At 46.9% G+C, this 18,614-nt stretch overlaps 1 protein-coding gene across 1 annotated transcript in view; it reads left to right on the top strand.

Annotated features, from left to right (window-relative positions):
- PRKAR1A (protein kinase cAMP-dependent type I regulatory subunit alpha) overlaps window positions 1-18,614 on the top strand; it is a 58,672-nt gene that overhangs the window by 2,683 nt on the left and 37,375 nt on the right. Inside the window, exon 2 of the mRNA XM_029599294.1 lies at window positions 2,536-2,716. Coding sequence (XP_029455154.1) covers window positions 2,543-2,716 — 174 coding nt within the window. The 5' untranslated portion in view covers window positions 2,536-2,542. The remainder of the gene's footprint in view (window positions 1-2,535; window positions 2,717-18,614) is intronic.

The following is an 18,614-nucleotide window of genomic DNA, read 5'->3' as shown; positions in this document are numbered from 1 at the left end:
ACTCCACTAATCACCCTTAGTTAATGGAATTCTCTCTGAGGATTTATTACCCTTTGTAATCCATTCTCAACTAGTTTCTAATCTAGTGTAGCAGCTTGGCCCCCTCTTCCTCCCACCTCAGACTGCTCAGTTTATTTGAGTTTTCTATGCAGCACAATATCAAAAGCTCATGTTTAGGTTTCTTGCTTGGATTTGGTGTAGGTAATTGTTTTATAAAACTTGGCTATATTGCAAAAAATTAGTGTGACTGTATCACTTTTTGTTTCCAAAATTGTAAAAATACAAACCAGTCAAATATAGTGACTGAATATAAAAGGAAGCCTAGGAGCAAGACCAAAAGAACACGATAAATAATTTTTTTTCTCTAACATCACCCAAATCCATCCTTTCCTTTTTGAACACGCTACCTGAGCCTTTATCCACTCTCATCTCCTCCCTCTTAGACTATTGCAACCTGCTTTTCACAGGTCTCCCAGCGCGTCATCTTTCTCCACTACAGTCAGATGTGAGACTTGCCTTTCACCAAAGTCACTACACCCATATAACCCGTCTTCTGAAAAATATTGCATTGGCTCCCTATCCATTCCCGCATACAGTTCACTTACCAACAAGTGTTTTCATTCTGCAGCTTCTTACTACCTCTCCTCTCTTATTTCTCTCTACAACAGTGGTTCCCAACCCTGTCCTGGGGACCCCCCAGCCAGTTAGGTTTTCAGGATATCCACAATGAATATGCATGAGAGAAAATTTGCCTCCATAACATGCAAATTTTCTCTCACACATATTAATTGTGGATATCCTGAAACCCCCACTGACTGGGGGTGTCCCCTGGACAGGGTTGGGAACCACTTCTCTACACCTTTTCTCAAGTTCTCCACTCATCAAACAAGTCTCTCCTATCTATGCCCTTCTCCTCTAATGCCAATTCCCAACTCCGTGCTTTCCACCTGGCTGCAACATGTGCTTGGAATAGACTTTCTGAGCTGGTGTTATGCTCCCCCTCACCTTATTTAAGTCTCATCTAAAATCCCATCTTTTTGAGGCTGCTTTTAAATCTTAAGCCCAATTGTCCGCCTTCAGCCTCAACTAATTTTAACCATTGTCTTGCTATATGAACGTCTTAAGTCTCTTACCCTGTATGTTTGTCTAGATTGTAAGCTCTGTTGAGTAAGGACAGTCTCATGTTTGTACAGTGCTGCATACATTGAGTAGCACTATAAGAAATGTTTAGTATTAGTAGCAGTTTTAAACTTGTATTTTATATAAGAGTGTTCAGAAAAATCAAAAGGTGTCAGTGGTCATTTTCAAATTTTTCTGCTAATGATCAACTCTCAAATTAGTAAGGAAGATATATATTTTTATTTAGTTAGAAAACCAGTTTTTTTTCCTTGCATGATAGTACATATAGAGAATTATGGCTGGTTAGGGTTCACATTTGCTACAGATAAATAAGGTGTTTTGAGCATGTTTAGCTAGTTTGGCCCTTGCTATATCTTTGTGTCCAATGTGATAAGCTGAGCATTAAAATTGTGAGCTGAAATTCAATGTGCAATTTTAGTGCACAAGCTAATTTTTTATTTTTTTTAAAATTTTTGATGAGGTAAGGTAATGGTATATTGTTGCATTGTGACTTAAAAAAAAAAAAGGTGCAGAAACCAGAAAATGTGCGCAAAGGAAAGGCTTAATGCACAAAAAAGCAGACAGTATTTTTGTGCATATTATGCGCAGAAGATATATTTTCTGCACATAAAATCCTGGCTACAGTTCCTGGCACCAGAATTCCAGCCTCCACCAGTAGTCTATCATTAGCCCTGGAAACATTACTCCATTCTAGAAGTTAAGTTTCCAGCACTAAGAAAATGAGGTAAGCTAGCGTACCTCTCTGCATTGGGGGAGTAATGTTGAATGTCTTCTTTTGCATGGGAGTTTTCCTGCGAGGGTGCTAAGAATTACACACAGTTCTATGTGCACATTTATAGCGCATAAAACTCCTTGCTGCGTCAGCGGTAATATTTTGCAAACTGAGGATTAAACTGTGTGCTCTGCTGAGTGCACTTATTACATTGGCCTCTCTGGGAGTTAGTTCAGAAGTTCTGGGTGCCTGAAATCCACTCATCTTTTCAAATACAAACTTATGAAATCAGGTGCAGTAAGGAATTTCCTAGCTCAAAGGCTTACAATCTGAGTGTGTACCTGAGGCAGTGGAGGGTGAAGTGACTTGCTGAAAATTCGAGGAGTGACAATAGGAGAAGATGGATTTGAACCCTGTTCTTTTTGATTCTTAAGCCTCTCCTCTAACCACTAGGCTGCTACTCTGCTTCAGGGATGCATGATGACTGGGCTCTTCCCCCACCCGCAGAGCTATGAAAACTTCTTTCCACAGCAACCTCTGCTGTTCCATGGAGTGGAAGCCCTGACCTGGGAATCAGACCTAGGTTCTCTGCATGGCAGTGTTCAGCATTGCCACTGAGCTGCTGGCTCAGGCCTGCATTTCAGTTATTTACCTATAAATGATTTTCTTTCTCTTTGCTGTAGAGAAGTCATGGCATCAGGTGGCGGCAGCAATGAGGAGGACCGTAGTCTCCGAGAGTGTGAAAACTATGTACAAAAACACAACATCCAACAGCTCCTCAAGGATTGCATTGTCCAACTGTGCACTGTTAGACCAGACAGGCCGATGGCATTCCTCAGGGAGTACTTTGAAAGAATGGAGAAGGTAAGTAAATTGTTGCTGTACTCATACATATACAGCTAGTTGGAAGTATAATATAATAACTTGTATGCAGAACTGAAAGTAACTTTCAGATTAAAAAATGTTGTTTATGGAGAACCATTGATGTGTATGGCACTGTTCAAGAGAAAAGAGGTATAAAATGAGACAAATTAAGACTATGTAAACAAGGCATAAGTACATAGTTGCCCAAAAGTTTACCATATAGGTCAGGGATGGTTAATCTGTGATTCTTTCATGTGCAAATTGTGGTTTTTGCCCTCCTGTCCCCATGGAAACTGAGAACCTCAGCAGAGGACAGTAGGAGAGAGGCTGGAGCAGAGGGTATACAAAGCAGAGAAGAACCATTCTGTAGCCTGTCTAGCCCTTATCCTCACAGTGGGGAGGGGATGAAGAAGGGAACAGAGGCTTTTCTCTGCTCATCCCTTCTCTCCTGTTTGCAATCAGCTGCAGTGGAGGACAAAAGGAGAGGCACTAACTAACAAGACAGCAAAAAGGATCCAGTCAAGCTGACTGACAGCTTTCCCCAGCCTGTCCAAGCTACACCTCCTCCCTCACACACATCCCCACTTGCTACCTGGAACAGAGAACTCTTCTGCTGTCCTAGAGGAAAGAGGCTGAAGTGAACACTGCCCCAGGCCCACCAGATCCCTGTGCTTCCAAGACTAGGGATGTAGCTGACTGCAGAGGAGAGGGAGTCTGCCAGAACTCTAGTCACACCAGAATTATTTGGTGTGAGAAAGTGGATGAATGCTGAAAGACAGTGAGCGGAGAAGGAGGTGAACGAAGGTATTGAATATTTGAGGGGTGCAGTTCATGCTGAGGTGGTAAGGGATATGAATTATTGGGGGGAGTTAGTGTAGGGGGTGAATGTTTTGCAGATGGGGACAGTGCAAGAGGGAGATGAATGCTACTGGGGGGAGTGATGTGAAAACCAGTAAATGTTGGGAGAATTGAGGAGGGAAGTGAATGCTGTAGTGGGGGCACATAGAGAGGACTGGAATGCTGGAGGGAGGTGAGGTATGAATTGAATGCTGGGAGTAGCATGAGGAGCTGAATGTTGTAGGGGAAGTGAGAAGGGGGGGGGGGGGGGATGCTGGTCTCCCTCACCATTTCCCTGAAGTCATCTATGCAAACTGGACTGTCTGACATCTTATTCTTCTTCCCCAAGGTCCTTGTTGCCATGTGTTCTGCAGCAGATGTAAGAAGGCCATGGCTCGGTGGTGGAAATATAGAGAGGGAGAGAGGACCAGGATAGGGAGTTGCATGAGAGAGCTAGGGATGGGGTTTAAAAGAACCGAGAACAAGGGATTCTTTCCCTGTGCCCCCGCCCCACTATCTCTTGAAAATGTGAGTCTCTTTGGTACTGTGTATTCTGATTCCTTGGCTCTCGGTGCATGAAAGATTGATCACCTCTGGTATAGGTGGTTGCTGCAAGCCACTTTGAATCAAGGGAAGCCCAGTGGACTTCCATAATCTCTTATGTCCATATGCGGGCCGATACAGTAAAATGCATGGGAGAATCGGCACTCAGAGGCGAGCACCCGCTCTCCTGACGTGCGCCCAGGCCACTCTTGTGGGCGCGCGATTTTGTATTCAAATGAGGGCCCGCGGTAATAAGGAGGTGCTAGGGACACTAGCGCGTCCCTAGCGCCTCCTTATTGACAAAAGCGGCGGGTTTGACAGCCGATGCTTAATTTTACCGGCGTCTGTTGTCGAACCTGCTGACAGCCACGGGTTTGGAAAATGGACGCCGGCAAAATTGAGCATCCATCTTCCAACCTGCGAGCTGCGGGCTGATTTTTTTTATTTTTGGGGCCTCCGACTTAATATCGCTATGATATTAAGTCGGAGGGTGTACAGAAAAGCAGGTTTTTTTTGCTTTTCTGTGCACTGTCCCGGTGCCGGCTGAAATTAACTCCTCCCTTTGGGCAGGCGTTAATTTCTGAGAGTAAAATATGCGGCTTGGCTGCACATTTTACTTTCTGTATGGTGCGGGAATAACTAATAGGCTCATCAACATGCATTTGCATGTTGCGGGCGCTATTAGTTTTTGGGGGGTTGGACACGCATTTTCCTCACGCTATTACTGTATAAGGGGGGGGGGGGTTAATAGCCCCTGTGTGGACGCGTGTTCTCGATGCGATAACGGTGCGCTCACATTGAGCGCACCGTTCTGTATCGGCCTGATGGTGAGGAGAGAGCTGTTGCACTTGTGGTTGTTCACAAAATGTTTATTAGAAGCACTGAGTGATGGGAAAGGGATTTGAAAGAACTAAAAGAGGGGTTATCAAAACAGTTATGAGTTCACTGCTGTTCCTTCATATTTTAAACTGAGGCATAGGAAAAGAGAGCTAACTGTTCAGGTCTAATAAGGAAACAATATTAAATGACAAAAATATAATGGCAAGTGGGATCCAAGATGGCTGCCGCATAGGCTGGACGCTAATAACCTCGCTCTGCGGAGTTTTGCTATTTACTTATTCTCTTGAATTTCCTTGAATTTTTTTACCACCTTTGCCATGCCTCATACAAAGAGGAAGGCAAAAGTGAGAATCTTCAACACCGATACCTGATATGACAGCCGCAAATTGAATCGTTGTTGGTGGCTTCCATGAGACACTTGCCGGTGGGAGGAGGTGTACTCGGCAGGGAGCAGATGCCGAGACCCCAGGCAGAGGAAACATCCCTCAGTCCCGGCGCACCAACTACCCCAGAGCCACTGTAAAGATTCCTCAGCCTGCCTGGGGAGGCGACGGAAGATTGGCTGGAAGAAAAAGTGGTTTCAACAACAACTATAACACTGAGAAATGGCGTGGAGGCTGTAAGCACCGCGGGAAAATTGTCTGTTTCGGAGAACCAGATTATTTCAGGCTCCAAGGGTTTGAAGCCTGAGGAACAACAGCAGAGCGGAGGAGAAGGGGACCCTGAAGTTGCAGGGAGCAGCGAACCTGAGGTACATATTCTTTGTAATTTACCGCTGGATACACCTCAAGTAATAACCTTGGATATTATTTGGAAGACATTATTCTCAATGGATAGTTCTATAAAAGCCTTGATGGACATGTTGAAAGATAATCTACAGAATACTAAGAAATTAGATTCTAAGATATTGGGATTAGAAAATACAGTGAAGGAGATCCAACAAAAAGTAGAAAAAAACCGAAGAAGTGCAGTATAATTTAATTAAATCAGATACAATCTGTTTAAGTAGTTTGGAGAAACTAGAAAATGAACAAAGAAGAGCAAACTTGAGAAGTATCTCTGAGAGATATGTTTAAAAGTTATTTAAAAGAAATTTTGAAGGTAAGGTTTGTCTTTTTGCGGATGACACTAAGATCTGCAACAGAGTGGACACGCCGGAAGGAGTGGAGAGAATGAGACGGGATCTAAGGAAACTGGAAGAGTGGTCGAAGATATGGCAGCTGAGATTCAATGCCAAGAAGTGCAAAGTCATGCATATGGGGAGTGGAAATCCGAATGAACTGTATTCGATGGGGGGGGAAAGGCTGATGTGCACGGAGCAGGAGAGGGACCTTGGGGTGATGGTGTCTAATGATCTGAAGTCGGCGAAACAATGCGACAAGGCGATAGCTAAAGCCAGAAGAATGCTGGGCTGCATAGAGAGAGGAATATCAAGTAAGAAAAGGGAAGTGATTATTCCCTTGTACAGGTCCTTGGTGAGGCCTCACCTGGAGTACTGTGTTCAGTTCTGGAGACCGTACCTTCAAAAAGACAAAGACAAGATGGAGGCGGTACAGAGAAGGGCGACCAGGAAGGTGGAGGATCTTCATCGGATGACGTACGAGGAGAGATTGAAGAATCTAAATATGTACACCCTGGAGGAAAGGAGGAGCAGAGGTGATATGATACAGACTTTCAGATACTTGAAAGGTGTTAATGATCAAAAGACAACGACAAACCTTTTCCGAAGGAAAAAAATCAGCAGAACCAGGGGTCACGATTTGAAGCTCCAGGGAGGAAGATTCAGAACCAATGTCAGGAAGTATTTCTTCACGGAGAGGGTGGTGGATGCCTGGAATGCCCTTCCGGAGGATGTGGTGAAGACCAGAACTGTGAAGGACTTCAAAGGGGCGTGGGATAAACACTGTGGATCCATAAAGTCAAGAGGCTGCCAATGAAGAGTGGGTGACTCGCCAGAATGATGGCTACTGCCTGGAGTCAATACCCTTATTAAATAAACATACACAGGCTTACGGTGACTCCAACATCGCTCTAAGCTTCAACAGCAAGAGGAAATGTGGAAAAAAGGATTCACTCTCACAAAGAGGGGAGTAGCTGGCTTGTTACGGCGGTTACTACCTCAAATCAAATAAGCCTGATACTTCACTTTCAATGCATATACAGCAAAGTTCTCTGATTCAACAGCAGGGGAGAAGAAAAACTGATACTTCACACATCCAGCAGAGCTCTCTGCTTCAACGGCAGGGGAGAAGAAAAGAGGGTTCGCACTCACAAAGCGGGGAGTAGCTGGCTTGTTACAGCGGTTACTACCCCAAACCAAATGTGCCTGATACTTCACTTTCGACGCACATCCAGCATGGCTCTCTGCTTCAACGGCATGGGAGAAGACTTATACGTCACGCATATCCAGCATAGCTCCCTGCTTCAACGGCAGGGGAGAAGAAAAACAACCAATAAGGGCTAATAACATAGTCTGGGTAAAACAAATAAGCATGGGTGCAGCTTGCTTATTGCGGCGGCTACTACCCCTAACGAATCAAGCTAGATATTTCACTTGGATGCAGCTCCATCACTGCTCTCTACATTAAAGGTGGGGGTGGAAGGGAAATAGAACCAAGAGCTAAGAGAAACAGATAAGTATGAGAGAAAATACGTGTGAAGCTTGCTGGGCAGACTAGATGGGCCATTTGGTCTTCTTCTGCCGTCACTTCTATGTTTCTATGTTTCTATGTTTCCTGAAGATGGGATACTTGCTATCTCCAAGATTTATTATATGCCTGGATCCAAGGAAAAGAGGGAAGAGCAGTTACTTCAACAACAAGAAGATCAAGAAGCTTGATCATTGAATGTTTCTGCTTTACTTGAATTGACTGTAGATACAGTTGTCGATACCAGGGAAACCCTACTAGTATCATTTGTATTTATAACAGCGAGACACAGTATTAAGACTCCTTATGTGTAATCAAGATCATGGTTTTCATGGACATAGAGTTTGGATCTATCCCAATGTAACTAAGGTTACTCAAGAAAAAAGGAGAAAATTTCTACAGATGAGGCCGGAAGTTGTCTCTAGGGAAGCAAAATGTATTTTACAATTTCCCTGTAAATGTATTGTGATTTATCAAGGCTCCAGATACATCTTTTTTGAACCAGCACAATTACAAGAGTACCTAGATTCGCATTCCTGAAAGAACATCAGGGTTTCGGTATTAGAGGGTTAAATCATGAGGTACATTCTATGCGGCTATTATATAAACCAATAATATTTCCCTGTACGTACCCGGATCAGTCCAGACTCCTGAGTTTTGCCCCCCCCCCAGCAGATGGAGACAGAAGTTTACAAACCAAAACTCCGCCTATATCTAGGCTGGTGCCACCTTCAGTCTGGCAGTATTCTTCTGTCTCCTAGCAGGTGAAAAACCTTCAGTCTGTGCTGAGTCCTAAGTTTTAGGTGGTAGTTAGTTAGTTTAAAAAAAAAAAGGCTAGGGTTAGGGACCGCAGAGGCTTGCCTGCTGGTCCCGGATTACGCCTCCCAGAGGGTTGCGAGGTCCTGAGGGGACCATCCCTTCTGGTCTGAGGCCGCCGATGAGTGGGGGATCCCCATATTCCAGCACACCTATCGACGCTGGGGGTGACACCGGGGTGCCCTGTTCACTCCCCCCAGTTCACTCCCCCCAGTTGGCTCCGGACCCGAGGGATCGGTAGTGTTTTAAGAAAAAAAAAAAAAGAAAGTAAAGTGTTTGTTTGCCTGCCTGTGTTCCCTTTGTTTCCCTTCCTTCGTCGTTTGGGGGGGGGGGGGGGGGCCTGGTTATTTTTTATTTTTTTGGGCTTGTGTGCTCCCATCTCCCGCGGCAGAGCAGGCCGAGGCGGTCTGCCTGTCGGGCCTGCAGGTCCATGTCGGCGCGGCTGTCCAGGGACAGCCTGTGTTCCTCCTGTGTTTCCGGAGGTGAGGGAGGTTCGGCGGCTTCGATGGGGACCCAGGAGGGTAGGCAGACGCGCACCGGGTCTGCAGCAGGCACAGCGGCGGTCAGTGTCTGCCCATCTTCGGGGGTCCCGGGAACGGCCGCCATTTTCAATACGGCCTCTTCATTTTTGGCGGGAACAGCGGCCATTTTCTTGCTTCAGGGAGCTGAGGCAAACGTGATGCTGGCGGATCGGGGGGAGGACGACCCCCCCACCGCGTTTATCACCCCAGCGCAGGGTCCCCGTGGGGGACAGACCTGCACGGCCAAATGTTCCCATTGACGATACAATCTCTGAGGGGGATGACGATGGGGCGTCCTCTGATTCATCGTTTGACTCCCAGTTTGTACTTCTTATGCACAAGGCATTCAAGGTCCGGAGACTGGCCAGGAAGAGGTCCCAGGATGCCTCCACTCCGGGTCTAGAGCGGGGAAGCGGTCTAAGCCTGTCCCAGGCCAGAGGGCCCAGTCAGGTCTCGGCCCCTCCGGCCTCGGGCATCCAGAGGTGAGCCGGATTCTACAACGGATACGGATGAGCCGGAGGAGCATACAGGGGATCAGGACCTGCCATCCCAGCCTCCGAGGGGGGTTGATGGGGACGGAGACCAGGGGGCCACGGGTTCCCGCATTTCCCATGGGACAGAGGGGGATAACCCGAAGGTGAGTAGATTGTTCCGAAAGAATGAGCTGGGGCCCCTTATTCCGGAAATCCTGGGAGAATTAGGGATCCAGGTACTGCAGGAGGAGTTGCGGCTCGGCGTGACGGACCCGGTCGTCTTGGGACTTCAGGGGTTCTCCTTCAGCTTTTCCTTTGCATTTCTCTGCCTCGGATTTGCTTTTTAAGGAGTGGGATACTCCTGACTTGGGGCTGAAGGTGGCGAAGGCGATGGATAAGCTATATTCCTTGCCGGAAGATGCCCTGTTGATGTTGCGCATGCCGAAGACAGATTCGGCGGTAGCGGCGGTAACGAAGAAGATCACCATCCTGGTGACCGGGGGTACTGCGCTTAAAGACCTACAGGACAGGAAGCTGGAAGTTCAGCTCAAGAGGATCTTCGAGGTCTCAGCGTTGGGAATTCATGCGGTGATTTGCAGTAATTTTCCTTATGGGCTGGCCTTCGCTGGGCACAACTTTTGGCCAATGAATCTGTGTCACCTGAGGAGGCACGCCAGGCGGGACGATTGGAAGTGGTTATTGCCTATAGTGCCGACGCCTTTTATGATCTTTTGCGAACCTCAGCCAGAACGATGGTTTCTGCGGTGTTGGCTGTGGCTCCGACATTGGTCGGCGGATGTGACCTCCAAGGCCCGCTTGGGTTCCTTACCTTTTAAGGGAAAACTGTTGTTTGGCAAGGAATTAGAAGATCTGATTGAATCCTTAGGTGAGAACAAGGTGCATCGGCTACCTGAAGATGGACCACGGACCAGGGGAGTTCCGACTTCTCGCTCTCGTTTTCGCGGCGGTTGCCGGCCGCGAACCTCTCGGGGTTCGGCTTCTTCCTTTCGTCACAGTTCTAACCGGCAACAATCTTATTCGCAGTCCTTTCGCGGGCGCCTTTTCGGTCGTCTGGGAACCAGTCAGAATGTGCAGGGGGGGTAAGCCTACACAATGATGTGCAGCCAGTCCATTCCGTCGTACCCAGAATCAACGGCAGGTTGGGTCGGTTTTACGAGGAGTGGACCAGAATCACATCGGATCAGTGGGTCCTAGAGGTGATAAGACATGGTTACGCGTTAGATTTTTTGCGCCAGCCGCGCCAGTGTTTCCTGGTATCGCCTTGCGGTTTTTCAGACAAGCGCCGGGCGGTGCGGGCGACGCTGGGTCGACTTCGAGATCTCGGCACGATTGTCCCAGTTCCTCCCAACGAGCTCCGCAGGGGCCGTTATTCCATTTACTTCGTGGTGCCAAAGAAGGAAGGAACCTTTTGTCCTATCCTCGATCTAAAAAGAGTCAATAGATGTCTTCGGATCCCTCGATTTCGGATGGAAACCTTACGTTTGGTGATCACATCCGTAAGGCAGGCGGAGTTTCTGGCCTCCCTGGACCTCACGGAAGCGTATCTTCACATAAGTATTCGGGCGGAGCACCAGCAGTTTCTCAGGTTTGCAGTGCTGGGGCAGCACTTCGTTTCAGGCGCTTCCGTTCGGTCTGGCGACAGCGCCTCAAACGTTCACCAAGATCATGGTCGTAATGGCCGCGCAGCTACGAAGGGAAGGTCTGTTGGTGCACCTGTATTTGAACAATTGGCTGATTCGGGCCAAGTCGGAGACACTCTGTCGAGCAGCGGTTCAGCGAGTGCTCCAATTTGTTATGCACCCTAGGTTGGATAGTCAATGTATCCAAGAGTCACCTGGTACCGTCGCAGTCGCTGGAGTTTTTGGGAGCTTTGTTCGACATGCGCCAGGGAACGGTGTCTCTCACGCAGGAGCAACTGTTCAAATTGCAAGTGCAAGTTCGAAGATTATTATCCAAGCAGGTTCCGATCATATGGGACTATTTACAGGTGTTGAGGTCCATGACTTCCACACTGGAATTGGTTCCCTGGGCCTTCGCACATATGCGTCCCTTACAGTCAGCGTTGCTGTCCCGCTGGAACTCGGTATCGGAAGAATTTCGGCTTCCATTGCCACTGACTCAGGCGGCCAGGGCCAGCATGGATTGGTGGTTGTGTCCGGCCAACTTGAGTCGAGGAGTCCCTCTGGAGATTCCGTCGTGGACGGTGATTACCACAGACACCAGCCTGTATGGTTGGGGAGCGGTCTGTCTGCGACAGTCGATACAGGGGTACTGGTCCCCACAGGAGGCGTCTTGGTACATCAGTTGCCTAGAGGCCAGAGTGGTCCGGCTGGCTCTGCTGGAGTTCTACCTCTCATCCGCGGTCGGGCCGTCAGGGTCCTATCAGACAATGCGACCACGGTAGCTTACATCAATCGGCAGGGGGGAACCAGGAGTCAGGCCGTGGCGACCGAAGCGCGACTGTTGATAGCATGGGCGGAGAAACATCTGAACAGCATAGCAGCCTCTCACATAGCCGGGGTAGAGAATGTTCAGGCGGATTTTCTGTCACAACTGGCTGGACTCCGGAGAGTGGGAGCTCGCGGGGGATGCGTTTCAGCTCATTTGTGCTTGGTAGGGCACACCCCCAGTCGACTTAATGGCAACCTTCAAGAATGTGAAAGCTCCTCTGTTTTTTGCTCGGCGCTGGGAAATGGTGGCAGAGGGAGTTAGATGCTCTGGCATTGCCGTGGCCAACCGATGTGTTGCTTTATGTGTTTTCTCCGTGGCCACTCATAGGCAGGGTGCCGCGGTGAATCGAGGTACACCCGGCAGATGTGGTAGTAGTTGCTCCCGAATGGCCACGGCACCCGTGGTTCGCGGATCTTCTGAATCTGGCGGTCGAGGGATCCCTTCGTTTCCCGTATGTCCCGGATCTTCTGCACCAGGGTCCCGTTTGTTTCGACCAGGTAGATCGCTTTTGTCTAGCGGCATGGCTTTTGAGAGGCAAAGGTTGAGATCCAAGGGGTATGCGGAGACGGTGTCTACATCGTTATCTTTTATGTGCAGGTCTGAAAGGTGTTTGAATCATGGTGTATTGTTCGCGATGTGGTTCCTACTCGAGCGGCCGTGTCAGATATCCTTCTTTTCCTGTAAGACGGTTTGACTAAGGGTCTGTCGTGTAGTTCCTTACGAGTACAAGTAGCAACACTAGGTTCCTTGCGCGGGCGGATTTAAGGGGCCTCTGTGGTGCACCCGGATGTTGTGCGTTTTCTTAGAGAGGCAAAACATTTACGTCCTCCGTTTCGACAGCCCTGTCCGTCCTGGAATTTGAATGTAGTCCTTAAGGCGTTGTGTGGCGCTCCTTTCGAGCCTATTCGCAAAGTCACTTTAAAGGATTTAACTCTAAAGGTGGTGTGTTTGGTGGCTATTGCCTCGGCGTGGCGGCTTTCCGAGCTTCAGGCGCTATCGTGTCGAGAGCCTTTCTTGAGGATTTCTGAGTTGGGAGTATCTTTGCGTACGGTTCCCTCCTTTTTACCCAAGGTGGTTTCTTCGTTCCATGTGAACCAGGCGGTGGAGCTGCTGTCGTTTTTGCAGTTGGATGGTTCGGATACCCTAGCCAAAGATCTCTGTAAATTGGATGTGCGACGGACGCTGCTACACTACTGTCTGGAAGTGACCAATGCGTTCCGGGTTTCCGACCATCTGTTCGTTCTCTGGAGTGGACCTAGATGGGGTGATGCGGCTTCCAAGGCTACCATTGCTCGTTTCGTTGAAGGAGGCCATCCGTTCGGCATATCTTTTGCAGGGACGGTTGCTACCCTTGGGGCTCCGAGCCCATTCTGCTCGCTCCCAGGCCACTTCCTGGGCAGAATGTCACCATATTTCTACGGAAGAAATTTGTCGGGCGGCCACCTGGAAATCTTTGCATACGTTTGCCAGGCACTATTGTCTGGATGTCTAGGCTCCAGGACCGGTGGGATTTGGAGAAGGAGTGCTCAGAGCGGGCCTCTCCGGCTCCCATCCCTTGTAAGGTAAGCTCTGGTACATCCCAGGAGTTTGGACTGATCTGAGTACATACAGGGCAAAGAAAATTGGTTCTTATCTGATAATTTTCGTTCCTGTAGTACCACGGATCAGTCCAGAGTCCCGCTCTGTGGTGGTGATGATGCCGGAAGAGGCAGCGCTGTATGGGCCGGATTTTAAAAGCCCTGTGCGCTGGCGCACATATTTTGCATAGGCCGCTGGTGCGCGCACAGCCCCGGGGCTTCATAAAAGGGACGGGGAGGGGGCGTGTCTGGGGTCAGGGGGCGGTTCGGGGTGGGCCCGGGGGCGTGGTCGAGGCCCGGGGGCGTGGTCGAGGCCTCCGGACCAGCCCCCGGGTTGGGTGATGGAGCGCCAGCAGCCTGCTGGCATTCGCAGATTTACACCTACTTTCAGCAGGTGTAAATCTGCCAACAAAGGTAGGGGGGGGGGTTTAGATAGGGCTGGGGGGTGGGTTAGGTAGGGGAAGGTGCGGGGGGGTGGAAAGAAAGTTCCCTCCAAGGCTGCTCTGATTTTGGAGCGGCCTCTGAGGGAACAGGCAGCGTGCGCCGGGTTCGGCGTGCGCAACTTGCACAAATGTGCACCCCCTTGCGCGCGCCGACCCCGGATTTTATAAAATCCAGCGTACTTTTGTTCGCGCTTGCCTAAATTTATAAAATCTACCCCTATGAGTGTTCGTGTGTTTTCAGTCAGAAATACGATGTATTTTCGGTTTCGGTACCTCGGGTTCTGTTCCAGTTGGGGAGTTGTAAAACCGGTATCGATGTTCCTTGTTATGTAGTTAGTTGGAGATGTTGGTTTGAGTTATTCTGCTTTGACATTAAGTAATACTGTCAGACTGAAGGTGGCACCAGCCTAGATATAGGTGGAGTTTTGGTTTGTAAACTTCTGTCTCCATCTGCTAGAGGGGGGGCAAAACCCAGGAGTCTGGACTGATCCGTGGTACTACAGGAACGAAAATTATCAGGTAAGAACCAATTTTCTTTTCCTTTCTATACTGCTTGAATATATCTTGGACCCCTTATTACTTATAATTTTTAGACAGCTATATTGTTACTATGTTAAGGATGTATTAATATCCTAAATAAGAAATATTGGATATCTGTATTTTCTGAACATATAGTTCTGTAATATATTGAAATTTCAATTAAAAAAAAAATAAATAAAAAAAATAAATAAATATATATATATATATATATATATATATATATATATCTGCAAGTGTCTGACTATATATACTGTGAATCCAAATCTTATGGATTTGAACAGCATGCTTAGTATATCTACTATTATGTAGATCTGCACATTTATTTGGTTAAATTTATTGTATCAATTCTTATACCATCTTCTATTGTTTAAATTATTTTATTTCAAATTTATGACTATAAATAATTTCACCATTTTTTCACATGTTTACATTAAACACTCACACATCATTCATACAATTCCCATAAACCCCTGCACTCCCCTAGACCTCCATTAAAAATACACCCACCCTTAAAAGAAAATCCCTTGTATCTCAAACCTCCTTCTCATATATATATTTGCACAATGTAAAACCACCCTCACTTGTCTCATACCCAAAAATCTTCCACTTATACACTTAATAGGGTTATTCACTTAGAAAGTCCCATGCGTGTCAAACCTCCTTCTCCTGTCCGGGTTCACATTTCTTCCTTGATTTGTTGTGAATGTTTCTTCAAAAAGTCCCAGGAAGTCAATCCCACATTATGGAAGTCTTATACTGCTTCAACAGCCCAGTCCCAGATAGTCATTTCCTCTTGGTAGAAATGTTGGAACACTGCTTCAAAAGCCCACTGCAGCACCATCTTGCACGCTGGAGTTTCGCAGCACTCCTTAGGACCTTGTCATGATGTCTCCGTGCCAATTGATAAATTGGTGAGCAGAACAGTAAGGTTTTCTTATTTCTCTTTTGAGTAATTATTATAGAACAAAGGATTATCGGTGTTATTGATTGAGTAAATTTATTGTATACCAAATTTGTCAAGACTCTGTAGGGGAGGTACAACAGAGTAAAAAGACAAAGCCATAAATAAAAATCAGACCGACAAACAAAATCACAAAAAAATAAAAATATTTAAATAATCAGTAATACATTAAGTACCAAGATCAAAATAACATATCACTGTTCCATTGTACATAATATATTAAGTGGAATTTATGTGCAATGACAGCAAGAATTATGGCAATTTAGCAAGGTCATTTTTCAGAATGGGATGGGCCGTTACCGCATGCGTTAGCACCTTATCGTGTGTGATAACTCCCTTACATGTGATAACGACCGCATTGTGTTGATAAAATTTAAATGAGGGAAAGGGGAGGAATTTGGGTGGGGTTTAAAAAATTTTGGGCCCAGTTGCGCTGCAGGCGATAATGTTTTACACATTATCACTGGCAGTAGCGCTGGAAATACACCTTTTTGCAGGGGCGCTATAGGGGTGATAGCGTGCGCTGCAACCGTGGCAGGTGAAAACACTGCCACAATGTGGCTGGGTGTACTCTATCGCCCCCTCCTGCCCCTTTTCTGACCGCAGCTCTTCATTCTGCTATATTTATAACTGAATGAAAATCTAGGCCTGTGTTAGGAAAAGAAAGTCATGTGGCTTTTATTTATATCTCCTTCAAAATTCATACTTTGCAAAAACTGTTCACAATTAAATGTAAGGTTTCTTTATGCTTTTTATAAACATGTAATGGTTTTAGGTTACTTGCACCTTTTTTTAGTTTAATTCAGCTTTATATAGGGAAATACTGTATAACATTCTGCATGACAGTATTCTTGTTTTTTTGTATAGTAGTAATTTGTAGCTTATTGGCAAAGCAACAATGAAGCTATGTTACACCAAATACATGGTATAAAATATTTAAAATAGCAAGTAGGTAAAAATGTCAGTTCCAAACATTCCATCAGTGTCCAGAGATTTTATTAAATCCAACACTTGCTAAGGCAGCTCCAAAGGTTGAGACCATGCCTCACCTCCAGTGTTTTTGGACCTTGACCCTGAGTTTTTCAAAATTTGACCTATATTTTACTCAAAACTGGGTCCTTCTTTCACTTGCAAGAAAAAATTCTGAAATGGACTTCACCGTTTCTAACTTTTTCAAGCCTTAATATCCAAAGAAGATTTTGAGTTGTCTTCAAACATGCTTGATGTTTCTGCATGGTGGAAGCAGACTTTAGTGCTTTACTGTGTTTTGTGCTAAAACTTTGATTTTCAAATTTTTTGAGAACATGCCCAATTGGAATCTGTTGTAAGGGTCAAGAGTGTTGTATACATGTTTTTCCAAAATTGCTTTTCTGTCTAAAATGCTGTGTACTTATTGATGAAACAGGTCAAAGAGTAAATTGAAAGTGTAATAAAAATAAATCATTTGTGTGTTTTAGCATAAATACTAGGGTCCTCTCTTGAAATATTTATTTGCTGGCCAATTCTGCCTTGCTCTGAGGGCAAATACTAGCTGCTTAGGGCAAGCTGTAAGGAGGGGCTTGCCATGTTGAGTTAAAAGATGACGTGACTGATGTGCAGTTAGGGGCATTGTATGTATGCTGACCCCCTTCTCCAAATGTTAGATGTTCATAGATGGTTGATAAGAGCAAGGTAAAATGCTGTGTTCTTGCCAAACTTGGCCTGGTATATATGTGCTACATATTTTGATTTTGCTATTCTCATCTTTCCTAGCATATAGCCAGATAGATTCAGGACCAATGGGCTATATGCTCCCCTGCTAGCAGATGGAGATGGAGTCAGATTTCAAAGCTGACTTTACCTTAAGATATACCCCTGCAGTGACTTCAGCCCTTCAGTATTTCTCCGTCTCCTAGGAGATGTGGACATTCTTTCCCTATCGGGACTACAGTACTTTTTAGAAGAGGAAATTTTACCTTTAAATTTAGAGAGAGATTGAGCCCTGCTCTCCTGCGGTGATACCTAAAGGTCCCTCCCCCAGTCGAGAATTCCTGAGGCGATTTCCGAGATCCCCCAGAGGTGTGCCTTGGTCCAGTAGCCGGTTCCCGGCATGGACTTTGCTGCTGAAGCAGCTAAAAGGCAGCGGGTGCAGGAAGCAGAGTGTGGCGGTGACTGCCAAAGCCCTCTCCCCCCGCAGCCAGAGATAGTCTCTGTATTCAGCTGGTAAGCGCTGAGCCCAAGTAAGTAAAGAGAGAAAAGGATTTCTCCTGATTCAGAGACGTGGAGGGGCTTCAGTCAGCCTTTCCTCTGATCTTGCTTGGCACGCTGTACTGACATTCCCGATCCTGTTAGGGTAAGGGAAGGGGACTTCTGAGTGGGTTGAGCGGCCCCCTGATGGGCTAGGTCCCACTTCAAGCTCAGTGGACACACCACGTGGTAGGCCACGGCAGCACCATCTTGCACACTGGAGTTTCGCAGCACTCCTCGGGACATTGTCATGATGTCTCTGTGCCACTCCCAGAACAAGAAGCTGGCAGTAGAATCTACCTTGATAAGGCTCCTCAATTTGAGGGCTATAATTCCAGTACCCATGCCCCAGGAAAATACGGGGCATTATTCTATCTATTTCATCATACCCAAGAAGGAGGGTTCCTTTCACCCGATCCTGAACCTCAAGAGCGTCAACCGTTATCTACGAGTAATTCATTTCTGCATAGAAACTCTGCAGTCCGTCATAATGGCCATACAACTGGAGAGTTCTTAATCTCCCTGGACCTCTTGGAGGTTTACCTTCATATTCCAATCCAATGAGACCACCAGCATTTTCTACGCTTTGCAGTGCTGGCCGCCATTATCAGTTCCGGGTGCTGCCTTTCGGCCTGGTCCCCGCCCCCAGAATATTTTCCAAAATTATGGTGGTTGTGGGGGTGGCACTGAGGAAAGAAGGGATCCTGGTGCATCCATACTTGGACGACTGGTTGATCCAGGCGAAGTCGTTAGAGAGTCTCCAGGTGACCAGCAGGGTGACGTCCCTGCTTCAGGAGCTTGGTTGGGTGAACATGGACAAAAGCAGTCTCAAGCCCTGAGTATCTGGGAGTCCGGTTCAACACCCAACAGGACAAGGTCTTCCTCCCACCCTCTAGGATAAGGAAGCTGATGTGCCAAGTGCGTTGGTTGGCAAACACAATGCGGCCCAGGGTGTGGAGATATCTTGAGGTCCTCGATCTGATGGCATTAACCCTGGAGGT

The sequence above is a fragment of the Rhinatrema bivittatum genome, chromosome 4 (assembly GCF_901001135.1).
Source record: "Rhinatrema bivittatum chromosome 4, aRhiBiv1.1, whole genome shotgun sequence".
NCBI classification, from domain to species: domain Eukaryota; kingdom Metazoa; phylum Chordata; class Amphibia; order Gymnophiona; family Rhinatrematidae; genus Rhinatrema; species Rhinatrema bivittatum.
The sequence above is the reverse complement of the archived record's forward strand: the minus strand, read 5'-3'. Positions and strand labels throughout refer to the sequence as shown.